Consider the following 12,406-nt stretch of genomic DNA (forward strand, 5'->3'; position numbering starts at 1 on the left):
TTAGAGCAGTTCCACCGGGGGTGGGATAGGCCCGCACATAGCCAAAAAAATGGCTCGGCACCTAGGGAAGTCTCTCCAGCCCAGCAGATTGCCTAGCACCCAGCCCAAGCTGGTCTCCAGGCCAGCCCAAAATTGACAGACCTTGGGACCGGCCCGTATGACGCCATGCTGACTCCAGCTCTTCCCACAACCTTCAACCTCCAACAGGAGGACTCAAACACCGAGAGTGGATTGCCTTGCGGCGCGAGGGGTGGATCAAGAAGAAACATCCTTGGCGATGTGCAAGAAAGTGGTAAAGCAAAGAATAGAAGCAATAAACACAAAGATCCCCAAACCAACCATCATTGAAACTCCGGCCACCGCTAAATCCAGTAAGCTCTGGATGCTTAATCCCATTATCCACATCATTTCTTTTTAAGTTTAACATCTAATTGGCAAACTGGAAAATCTGAATTGGGTATTTTTTTTTTCTTCAAATTTCAGCTTGTGAGAGGATTGTGTTGCTCCGACTCCATTTTCAAAAGCTGAGGAGGTAAGGACGTAGCAAAGGAACAAAAAGAGAAGGAGGAAAGAAATGCAACAAAATTACAAAGAAAATTTCCCGAAATCGGGAAGGGGAACTTCACTTTTTGGGATGGCGTGCTTTGCGATTTATAATAAAAAATAATAATATTTTAATAAAATTAGCTAGGTTATTTTTTGTTAAGAATGAAAATGCATTTGACATATTACTGTTTATTATGATCTATCACATGCACGTGCTGACGCATTTGTGTTAAGGGTGAAATTGGTCTTAAGCGTTTGGTTGGTGTGTCAGAAGAAACACATGCTATGTATTTTTAATGCAAGATAAGGACAAACATGGAACTCGTCAAGAAGCCATGGTGACATCTCTGACAGACACAGTGACATGTAGGTAGTTGATTGAAGTCATTGTTTACTTTCTTTTTATCCTCTCCAGAATCGTTCATCCGGATCATGCGGATCTCCGTCACTTACCTCTTCCTCAACGATAGGCGGCTTAATTTAATATTAAACTAACATATGAATATACACAAAGTGTGTGAGAAAATTTTTTTATTTTGTTTTTGAAATAGAAGGAGAGAGAGGAAGAGAGTGATACAGAATGTGGAAGTGGAAAGTTTTTTTTTTAATTTTATTAATATTATTTTTTAATTAGAGATATGTTAGGATTACATGTAAATGATGTTTTGAAAATAAAACAGTAAAATTTAGTTATGTAAAATTACATTTATACCTCATATTTCTTATGTACGTACTCACAAATTATCTATGTACTTGTGAGCATAGTTGTAGTCTAGTATTTCCTAATCAATTGTAAAATTCACTTGCATTAATAACCCACAAATCACTCGTGTACTCATTACAAAATCCCAATTAGTATTTTTTTTTTGTAACATGCGACATTGGCAGGAGGGAATTTAAACATACGATTTCAAGTGAAAAAATAAACGCTCTTAAATCTTAACCACTTCAGTCATTTATCATGTTACAATCTCTTCAAGATTAATTTAAAATGAAAGGGCAAAGTTATAGCCGATAGCAAACCCGACCTTGTTCGTCTTCTGGGACTGCTCTATTCATCCCACCAAGGACATTATATGCTTCGGAGTGTACTGAATCCACCCTCATTGAGTAAATTTGGACTCCACCTTCAAGAGTGCATCTTGCCTGCACAGATAGAGAAGTGATAAATATTTAAGCAAACATGGCGTATCCAATCGAATATGTGAACATTCGGCCACTCACTTCAAAAGTGGTTTTACCACAATCTTGGTCTTGATAGATTTCAAACTCCAAAACTAATCCGAAACATCGTAGTATCAATAGGCGAAGTTTACCTTCTGAAAATTCGTCTCCGTGTCGTTTTCCTCTTCAACCTTAATAATATCCGTTAAATGGTGGCGTATTTGTATCAAAAAATAAAATTCATCACCATTTGTATAAAAACACGTGATGTACCACCCATATTTCCATCACAATAAAAAATTTATGGATATAAACATCCATTTTCTTTTGTTGACCAATCTATGACCGTCAATCTTACATTTGTATTTGGGAGCTGCCGAGTTGGCATTTCAAAAAAGTCACAATTCAATTTAATTAGCATAAGTATAATTATTTTTCGATACCATAGTAAAATGTCACATGTAAAAAAAATGAGATGCAACACGAAGACTAAATATTCTAACACTTAGATTAATAGTTTTTGGTCACAATGTCATTCATTACAACCAAAGTGCATTTGCTTTGTCTTCCAAAAACAAAAAAAAAGTGCATTTTCTTTTATTATAAAGGATTCAAACAACTTTTCATTACAAGCTTCAAAAAAAAATTGTGGCAACTCCAAAACTAATAAAAATATAATCACGTTAACACGAGGCCGAGTATTTAGGGTCTTCTTCAGGCCAATTTTTTATTTTCTTGTCAAACACGCCTGCTCCATAAGTAGAAATGACTAACTCACGAAGGAGGGGAAATTGCATCCATATGAAAGATGCAATTGGAACACTTGCAAGCAAACAAATTAGAATAGTAATAGATGATTTTCCATGAAGCATAATGGAAAGGGCTGAAGAAAAAGCTATCATCATTGCCGCGATGGATAAAAAAAGGGTGATAAGGCCTGATATCATTTTTGTTGGCAATGATTTGAAGAAATCATCCTCGGCATAACGCGATGTGAGGATTCCCAAAAATATCATTACTGAAGTTGTGGAAGAAAAGAGTGATATAACATCTGAAACTATAAATGTTATGAATGTCTTCTTACTTAAGAATATAGGAAGACCTGTATCTTGTTTATTTCCACCAGGAACCGTAAACGCTGCAGCAAACATGATAGTAACGATGAGAGCCCCTACGACTGTGCAAGATGTTGCTGTATCTTTCATTGCCTTTTCACCCTCTTTCACCAAGTCCTTGTGACCCTTGGTAAATAATTCGCGTGGCGTCATCTCATCCGTTTTATTTATTACTTCATGATCTACCGGCTGTGCAAAACGTTCCACCTCCTGCATGTCATCCAACAAAAACTTAGAAGAGATGTGACTAAATACATCCGAAGGTAATTATGATCTCTTGGTACAAATCCTTATGGCTAATTCTCTAGGTATTTTCAGTTCAAGTTATGAAGGAATGGACCACAAATATATAACATAACTTTTGATTTCCTTATAAATTTCAATTATATACAAGAGAGAAGATGGTGAATAGGAGAAAGAAGGGGGTTCCATCATCAATTTTCACGAATATGATTAAGTAGTCTCTTATATAATAACATAGATTTTTTAAGTATAATATATAACTAATTTTATAGATAAGTAGTTACCTTCAACCATTGCAGTTCCCTTTGCATTTGCAAAGCTGCACCGCGAATAAGATTAATCTGTGCGGCGGAGGAAATAGTTCCTACCATATGCAGCATGTTATTGCTCGACTTATCTTTCCTACTTACGAACCATGACCAGTTGCGTTGATCATCTAGTCCATATAATAGACTAAAAACTTTATGTTGACGACATTCAGCTGCAAATTGAAAGATGTTCTGGCCTTTTTCATTGGTGATCATCCATTGGAGTTTATAATTTGCTCTGCATAAACGAGTAATATACTCCACATGCCCTTTTTTTACTGCTAGGAACATTGCTTTTTCCAAGCCTTGCAATTCCTTGACATCTTTATTTTTCGTCACTTCACACATGCGAGATAGAAATTCAAGGATTCGAAAATGGGCCAATCTCATTTGATATATACGATTGAATCCTATGTTGACATTCAAAACAAATCAAACAAGATACCCTTAATTCTGTATATAGAATTAGAAAATAATTGAAAATAACCAAAATAAAAAGAAAGTAATTAAAAACTATTAAGACAATAAATAGGAAAAGAAAAATGATTTTTACACACCCTTTTAAGTTTTTTCACACACCCATATTTATACATGGACATTAGATTGAATAAAACAAACATAATCAATGACCAAAATTAAATAAAAGTGTGTAAGAGACTGTAATAAAATACTAAAAAGAAGGTGTGAAATGAATTTCCATAGAAATTAACTCATAATGTAGCGTACCCAAAAGTTTACCGAAGGTCTTGACAACTAGTCCACGAAATAAACTTATACCTGCATTTGAAATTCCAAACTGTCAGTAAAGTCTTCAATTACCAATTATATATATATAAGGTTATATCCCCGTTTAAACCATATAATATGGTTCAAAAATTTGATCTCTTTAGTATTACTTAATATTGTACAAAAGTGCGGTAAGTTTCTTCGAAATCAAAATCAATAATGCGTACATAACCTCCTTGTGCTTGCACATATTTACAGTTGTTGGAGGTGAGTTTCTTTGAAACCAAAACCAACAACTGTAACCCACATATAAAAGACCTAGTAAGTGGTGGTTAGACCTTTTTCTTCAATCCACTAAGTCCCAGGTTTAAACTCTCTTTTTCCCCTTAGTTTAGATGAGTGTAGAATATCGATTTTAATAAAAAGGCAAAAAGGTTCCAAACTCCATAAATATTTCAAATAATTCCAAAACAAACACAATAATCAAACTTTAGTACCGCTAGATTTGAGAGCCTTGACCAATGTTCTAAAAGCCGTTAGTCGAACTGCGGGGCCTAAGCAGTTTGATTCAAATTTGATTAAATTATTATATGACTTATAAATAAGTGTCTACGTCTAATACATAGTTGTAATAGAAAACATAAATTGCAACATTGAATGATATATTAATTAATAGGTTGCGATGGATAAAAATATAAGATGAAGATTTGATATGTATGTTGATAGAAGATAAGCCCCACCATCATTTGAAACCAAGTTAGAAAAGAGGTAAATATGAAGAAGATGACCTCCTACATATCCATTGTCGAGGTAGATAGCACAGTAGTAGGACTGTAGAAATGAAAAAAGAAGAAGAGGAAGCATCCAAATGCATCTATAAATCAAGTTAAATAAAAAGGGAATATAAAAATGATATATACAGAACCAATAGGAAGATTGACCTTGCCAATTTCACTTCAAGAATAAAGGCTTCTCCTAAAATATGGTCAATGGGTTTATCTTGAAATATAAGGGCTTCTCCTAAAATATGCTTGCTAACTGATTTATATATAGCTGTGGTACCTTAATTTATGAAACAACTAAACTTTAACAAAAACAAATGGACGTCTGTCATGTAACATGCGTACCTGAGCAAATGAGATGCCTTTGCCTTTTATTACTCTGGTCGCCATCTTCCGGTTTTTCAACGTTTATACAAACATCATCATGAGTGGTAGGAATAGGTTCCTCAATGGTAGGCATTGGTTTTATTTGTATGTCTATCAAGATAAGAACACAAGCCCACTTATATCTTAATACGCGATATAAACTAGTTCCTTGAACCAAGAATTTTCTATTGCTGCGTCTAATAAGAATAAAAGAAAAAGAAAGCTTAATTAGGACAAAATTTAAAATGAAGAGAAAATGGAAAGCATTACTAACCGTCATAAATCCATTGTTCCCAGAAATTGAGCGGGCTTCCACTTAAAAATGCAGAAGGCATACTAGCTAGTTCATTTAAAGGTGTTTTCCCGTAAAAATCTTTAGCAATGGCTAACTCCGGACGGCGCTGAATTAAATCCCACGCAATATCTACATATTGTGGAGTGTTTAGAAATAACCTCTATAGATCTATTTATAAAATTAGCTTAGTCTCAACATTATTAATATCCAACGGTTTTATAGTATTTACACAAGGAAAAAAAAATTAAAAAATAAAAAATTAAGGCGCCACTAATAATACTTATCATTTGAATGTTGATCTTACCAAATCTTTTTAACCTAAAACCTTCGGTAATAAGCATAGCGCATTCGGAATCGTTCAGGGTTTCATGCGGAGTTACGGAATAAAGGTATTTAGCCATTTCTCCTTCATGACTAAGACCATAAGCCTCAAAAAGTGGGGTAATTTTGCCGGCCAAAGGTGCGACGGTTTGCTCGGGAGGATAGACAATACTGAGTAACTTATTGTTCTTTTCAACCATGCATTTTGCTAGTTCGACGCTTTCTGGAATATCGGTTATAACAAGATGAAGAGCGGTAAGACCCACATAGTCCTGTATTTCCAAGTCTTTTGGCCTCATTAAGTGCACCAATTCTTTTGCAATGTCCACCTTCTTATAAATAACTGCCAAGTGAAGAATTGTCCCACCATCCCTAATTCTTGCAGTTACTGCCTTGGGATGTTGGATAAGAAACTCCATTGCAGCATCCCAATCTTCCTTCTTCACTAAATTAAGCAAAGTTTGATTAACGTGGTTGTCTTCGTGTCCTGCCAAGCTAGCTAATGTTACATATATATCTCCATAAATACTGTACGTAACATATAGTTGCTACCCTGATCACCAAAAGAAAAACATAGAGAATATATACTTGTTACGGATTATTCTTATTCTTCTTAATTTTATTATATGTATATAGAGTACTTTTGTTTTATTTTACTATTGAATACCGTCTTTTTTTTTTCGTTGTAAATTGCAACCGTTAATAAGAATCAAAGTCCATAGCATCATGCATTTTAGTTTTTTCCTTGTAAAAAACGAAATAAACGACAATTTTAGAATGAAAATAACGATGTAGATTTGAAAGGTGTTTAATTAATAAATATTGAGCGGAAATCTTTGTGAGAATCGAGACATAATACCTGAATCTATTGCCGACCATTCCTCTAGCTCCGCATCAACAGTGGTTGGGTTGTTATTCGTGTGGTCGTCGGATATCTCCTCTGAAAAATAGAATCATTTATGTTTATGTCGCATCATTCTCTATTGGAAAATATATTTCTCCCTTTTCCTTTCTTATTTTTGTTGTTGTTTAAATTGAACTATTCTATTAAGGATAGGTATGGTTCAACTGACAAAAGGCAGGTCGAAGCCAAAACTGACACTACTCACACAATTGACGTCTCTCTTTTTATTGACCAAAAAAAAAAACATCTCTCTTTTTAATGAATATGAACCCAAAAAAATGTCAATATTAGTGGCTTTTCGTTTTTGGAAGGCCTAATAAATTGGGCTCACTACAATTTGTATACAGTACGACAAAAAGGCAAAGAGGTATGTTTTTCTTTTTTTCGGAAAACGGCGAAGAGGTATGTTTGGCACCTCAAAGTTGAGGAGTTCCTCATAATAAAAACTTTGTGATTGATTCACAATTCGTGCTTATGATAAAAATCGTTTAAATTATAAATCACTCAATAAAAATTTTCTTTGTAAAAAATCAATTAATTCTAAAGTTGTTTAGTCATTCAATTGTAGCAAATAAATATAGGTGGTTTGTAATGCTTGTATTGAATATAACCATCTGCTTTTAGATTGTTCAATGACTAAATGATCTCATATTTTATTAATTTTACAAAAAAAAAATCTTTACCAAGTGATTTATAACATTAACAATTTACATAAAATTCTGTAAATCGATCACAAAGTATTTTGATAATGAACTTCTCCCCGTCCTGTGAGGATCGAAGTTAATTCCAAAGACAAATGCCTAATTATATCGAAAAGGCGAAGATGCACATACCGGTTCTTGTGGCTTGGGATGCTTTAGCTGGCTTCAGCTTTTCTTTCAAAGTATCCCAGGCTTCTTTGGCTGTGTTGGCGCTCATAATAAAAGAAAAAGTATCGACCCCACAAGAAATCTGGATGGAGTGCAAAGCCTTGGCATTACTCTTCCTCCAAGCTTTAAATTCAACTTCATCATCTTCTTGTTCAGGGGGCTCAGTGGTGGTGGCAATGTCCCAAAGATCTTCTGCCAACAGATAGGTTTTAACTTGCAAACTCCATTCTTCATAGTTATTTTTGTTTAGAAGTTCATGAACAATTGGACTAGGGACAGCTGTGTGTGTCATCTTCAATCTGTAAATTTATGTCGAAATTTTTGGGCAATCTTCGTATTAAGCTACGTGCACATAGTGCAGCCAAAGTTCATATTTGTGTGTGTTCGTTTATGATAACAAATCAGCCATTTAAAAAGACTGGAGGCATCCCTATTATTTGTATTACAGCTCTGAAGACAAAAAAACAAACGGATTCAGCTTCACCGGGACAAAAAAAGAAAAGAGTTCTGGAAAACGAAAAAGGAAAAGAAGAAAAAAGAAAAAAGAAAAAAGAAAAAAGAAAAAAGAAAAAAGAAAAAGAAAAAAGAAAAAAGAAAAAAGAAAAAGAAAAAAGAAAAGAAAAAGATAATTAATTATTATCATTTTTATATTCCTGTTACTTGGTTTGATACTATTCCAAACGCTTCACTAAATCAGTCCAGTTTAGTCTAGTCTAAACCAGTCCAGTTTAGACCCTGAAACTAGTTATGTTCGATATAGTTCGGTGCAACAAATGCACCATAAACACTTAGTTATTGCCCAAGTTGGCCCTGGTAAAACCATTTCAAGTTTAATAGAAGGTTTTTTTAGTTAAAAGTGTATCTGAGATTAACATAACTTTTCATTTTGGTCCATGTGATTTGAAATCGTTAGAAGTGGTCCCTTAGTTTGTTCATCATCAATCATTGCGGTTATTCTGACTAATGGAGATTTTTGACTAACATGATTGATGGTGGACAAACGTGGCGGAATGCGATGACTGCATTGAGCGGGAATTGAGCATTCTCTTCAAGTCCCATCTCCTTTCTTTGTACCTTAAAAACACTTACATCACTCAATTTCACACCAATTGGACACTAAAGTTTCCTAATTTAATTTCAAATTGGGAAAAAAAAAGGAAAAAAAAAAGATAAAGATAAAAGAAAAAAGAAAAGAAAAAGAGAATTAATTATGGGAAATGTTATTGGCACTCCAAAAATTTCATTCTACACTCCTCACAAGTGTATTTTTCTTTCTAAATATAGAAAGTTTGGAGTGTAGAATGAGGAATTTGAAGTGCCAATAACAATTCCCTTAATTATTATTATTTTTATATCCTACTTTCTAGTTCAATACTACCCCAAACGCTTTACTAAGTCAGTCCAGCTTAGTCTAGTCTAAACCAGTCCAGTTTAGACCCTGAAACTAGTTCTGTCCGAGATAATTTGGTGCAACAAATGCACCCTAAACACTTGGTTATGCCCAAGTCAACCCTAGTAAAACCATTTCAAATTTTCAAGTTTAATAGAAGGTTTTTTTATAGTTAAAATAGTATCTGAGATTAACATAACTCATTCACTTTGGTCCTTGTGATTTGAAACCAATAAAAATGGTTCCTGAGTTTGTCCATCATCAATCATTGCGGTCATTCTAACTAATGGAGATTTTTTACTAACATCATTGATGGTGGACAAACGTGGTGGAATGCAATGATGACATTGCGTGGGAATTGAGCATTCTCTTCGAGTCCCATCTCCTTTCTTTGTACCTTAAAAACACTCACATCATTCAATTTCACACCAATTTGACACTAAAGTTTCCTAATTTAATTTCAAATTGGAAAATAAATGGAAATTTGTATAGACCAGGTGGTGAAGAGCTTGAGGAACTAAGTGAGAATGTAGGCAAGGAACGCAACGAGGAGAGCGAGGTTAAATGGGATCGACGGCGAAGACAACATTGTCGCATCCGCAGCCATCATCACCTCATCCATTCTCTCTCACGAGCAAGACTGTGGAAACTAGAAGAGAGGCAAAGATGAGGAGTATGAGTCGATTAGGCCCCACAGCCGAGTTCAATCAGGAGAAAGTGGCTACTGGATTTTTTTTCTCTTAGCTACTGGATTTTTTTTCTCTTACTTTTTTTATTTATGAATGCAGTGGATTTTGTAAGAAGCAAGAAATATAGAATTTTGGAATTTTGATTCACTGTGAAAGAAGCAAAGTAATTTCCATGGAACAAGAAATTCTCTTCATCCTTCACAAGTAAAATGCTTCTTCTATCCCTTCTTCGGTAGATTACACATAACTCAGAAGTTTTAAGGTCAATTTTGCAATCGGACTCTCTCTCAGAATTTTTAAGTTTTATTAACTAAGGACCATGACAAAATACCATCAATTTAATAAACAATGAGCTAAAATGATTTGACATAAATTGACGCTATTTTTGTCATTTTATTCATATTTAATGGAGATTTTTTTACCAAAATGATTGATGGTGGACAAATGTGGCGGAATGCGACAATGGCATTCCACGGGAATCAAGCATTCTATTCGAGTCCCATCTCCTTTCTTTGTACCCTAAAAACACTCACATCACTTAATCGCATCCGCAGCCATTATCACCTCGTCCATTCTCTCTCACGAGTCAAGATTGGTGAAAATTAGAAAAGAAGGAAAGATGAGGAGTATGAGTCGACTAGGCCCCACAGCCGAGTCCAATCAGGAAAAGGGGCTCTTGGATTTTTTTTTTCTCTTACTTTTTTTATAATTGTGTGTGTGTGTGTTTTAATTTTTTTTTTAATTTTTTTTAATTTTTTATTTTTATGAATGCGGTGGATTTGGTAAGAAACAAGAAATATAAAATTTTGGAATTTTGATTCACTGTGGAAGAAGCGAAGTAATTCCATGGAACAAGAAATTCTCTTCATCCTTCACAAGTAAAGTGCTTATTCAATCCCTTCTTCGGTACATTACACATAACTCAAAAGTTTTAAGGTCAATTTTGCATTCTAACTCTCTCACAGAACTTTTAAGTTTTATTAAATAAGGACCATGACAAAATACCATCAATTTAATAAACAATGAGCTAATATGATTTAACATAAATTAAAGCTATTTTTGTCATTTTATTCATATTTAATGGAGATTTTTTACCACAATGATTTATGGTGGACATACATGGCGGAATGCGATGATGGCATTCTGGGGGAATTGAGCATTCTATTTGAGTCCCATCTCGTTTCTTTGTACCTTAAAAACACTCACATCACTCAATTTTCACACCAGTTTGACACTAAAATTTCCTAATTTAATTTCAAATTGGAAAATTAAGCCATTGAGCGAGAGTGCAGGTGAGGTTCGAGGGGATAGTTGCCGCCGTTGACGGCAAAGACCACGTCATTTCATACGTAGCCGTCATCACCTCGTCCATTCTCTCTCATAAGTCAAGACTGGTGAAAACTAGAAAAGAGGGAAAGAGCAGTATGAGTTGACTGGGCCCCACAACATAGTCCAATCAGGAGAAGGGGCTCTTGGATTTTTTTTTTCTTACTTTTTTTTATAACTATGTTTTTTTATTTATGAATACAGTGGATTTGGTAAGAAGAAAGAAACATAGAATGTTGGAATTTTGATTCACTATGGAAGAAGCAAAGTAATTTCCATGGAACAAGAAATTCTCTTCATCCTTCACAAGTAAAGTGCTTCTTCTATCCCTTCTTCGGTACGTTACACATAACTCAGAAGTTTTAAGTTCAATTTTGCATTCTGATTCTTTCTTAGAAGTTTTAAGTTTTATTAAATAAGGACCAAAATGACAAAATACCATCACTTTAATAAACAATGAGCTAAAATGATTTGACATAAATTGAAGCTATTTTTGTTATTTTATTTTTATTTAATAAAGATTTTTTTTTACTAAAATGATTGATGGTGAACAAACGTGGCGAAATGTTCGCAGGAATCGAGCATTCTCTTCAAGTCCCATCCTCCTTTCTTTGTACCTTAAAAACACTCACATCACTCAATTTCACACCAATCTGACACTATATTTCCTAATTTAATTTCAAATTTGAAAATTAAGTTGCAGAAATGTGAAATTGTACAGACCAGCTGGTGAAGAGCTTTAGGAATTGAGTGAGAGCACGTGCGAGGAATGCAATGTAGAGAGCGAGGTTCGATGGGATTGACACCACTGTTGACGGCGAAGACGACATCGTCACATTCGCAACCGTCAATACCTCGTCCATTCTCTCTCAAGAGTCAAGACTGTGGAAACTAGAAAAGACGAAAAGAGGATGAGGAGTATGAGTTGACTAGGCCCCACAACTGAGTTCAACCCGCCAATTAGAGATGAGTTGGAATGGATTGCACTGTCCAATCAGGAGAAAGGGGCTGCTGGATTTTTCTTTTGTCATATTTGTTGATTTGTTCCCTAAACTTGTACAAAGCTGTCAATTTCCTCACTAAACTTTAATTTTAGCCGATTATCCCCCATAACTTATAATTAGCCAATTTCCTCCTTGAACTTTAATTTTAGCCACTTACCCCTGAACTTTTATAAATAGCCAATTTCTCTCATGATGCTAGATTTTAGAAAGTTTCATCCAATTTTTTTTATCAAAATGTTTCATCCAATTTTTTTATCAATTTTGATCACGTGGACAACACATGACAACTATATGGGGGCAAAAAGGAAGGAAATTTGGATGGACGCAAATTGGATGAAAAAAAAAAATCTTATGTTGG

The 12,406-nt window shown here is 34.5% G+C and overlaps 1 protein-coding gene across 2 annotated transcripts; it reads right to left on the minus strand.

The window, feature by feature from the left end:
* Positions 1–1,354: 1,354 nt before the first annotated feature.
* LOC139187741 (uncharacterized) lies at positions 1,355–8,117 on the minus strand. 2 transcript variants are annotated; one of them, XM_070817191.1, is made up of 9 exons: positions 7,604–8,064; positions 6,726–6,806; positions 5,850–6,353; positions 5,525–5,674; positions 5,230–5,361; positions 4,103–4,153; positions 3,353–3,786; positions 2,795–3,035; positions 1,355–1,692 (listed from the first exon to the last, which is right to left on the minus strand). In XM_070817191.1, the coding sequence occupies exons 1-9, from the start codon at positions 7,929–7,931 to the stop codon at positions 1,676–1,678; spliced, it is 1,938 nt and encodes a 645-aa protein (XP_070673292.1). In that variant the 5' UTR covers positions 7,932–8,064; the 3' UTR covers positions 1,355–1,675. The 2 variants fall into 2 exon arrangements, with proteins under 2 accessions (XP_070673292.1, XP_070673291.1); XM_070817190.1 differs by lacking the exon at positions 1,355–1,692 and having other exon boundaries at positions 2,201–3,035; positions 7,604–8,117.
* Between the last annotated feature and the right edge of the window lie 4,289 nt (positions 8,118–12,406).

This window comes from Malus domestica, chromosome 17, assembly GCF_042453785.1.
Source record: "Malus domestica chromosome 17, GDT2T_hap1".
NCBI classification, from domain to species: Eukaryota; Viridiplantae; Streptophyta; class Magnoliopsida; order Rosales; family Rosaceae; genus Malus; species Malus domestica.

What these genes read in the sequence shown, in the direction of transcription:
- LOC139187741 (XM_070817190.1), bottom strand. Translation starts at nt 7,931, where the DNA reads ATGACACACACAGCTGTCCCTAGTCCAATTGTTCATGAACTTCTAAAC. An exon ending in ATCCCAAGCCACAAGAACCG is followed by an intron (nt 6,807 to 7,603) that starts GTATGTGCATCT and finishes TCTATTTTTCAG; the next exon opens with AGGAGATATCCGACGACCAC. An exon ending in GGAACAATGGATTTATGACG is followed by an intron (nt 5,362 to 5,524) that starts GTTAGTAATGCT and finishes TTATCTTGATAG; the next exon opens with ACATACAAATAAAACCAATG.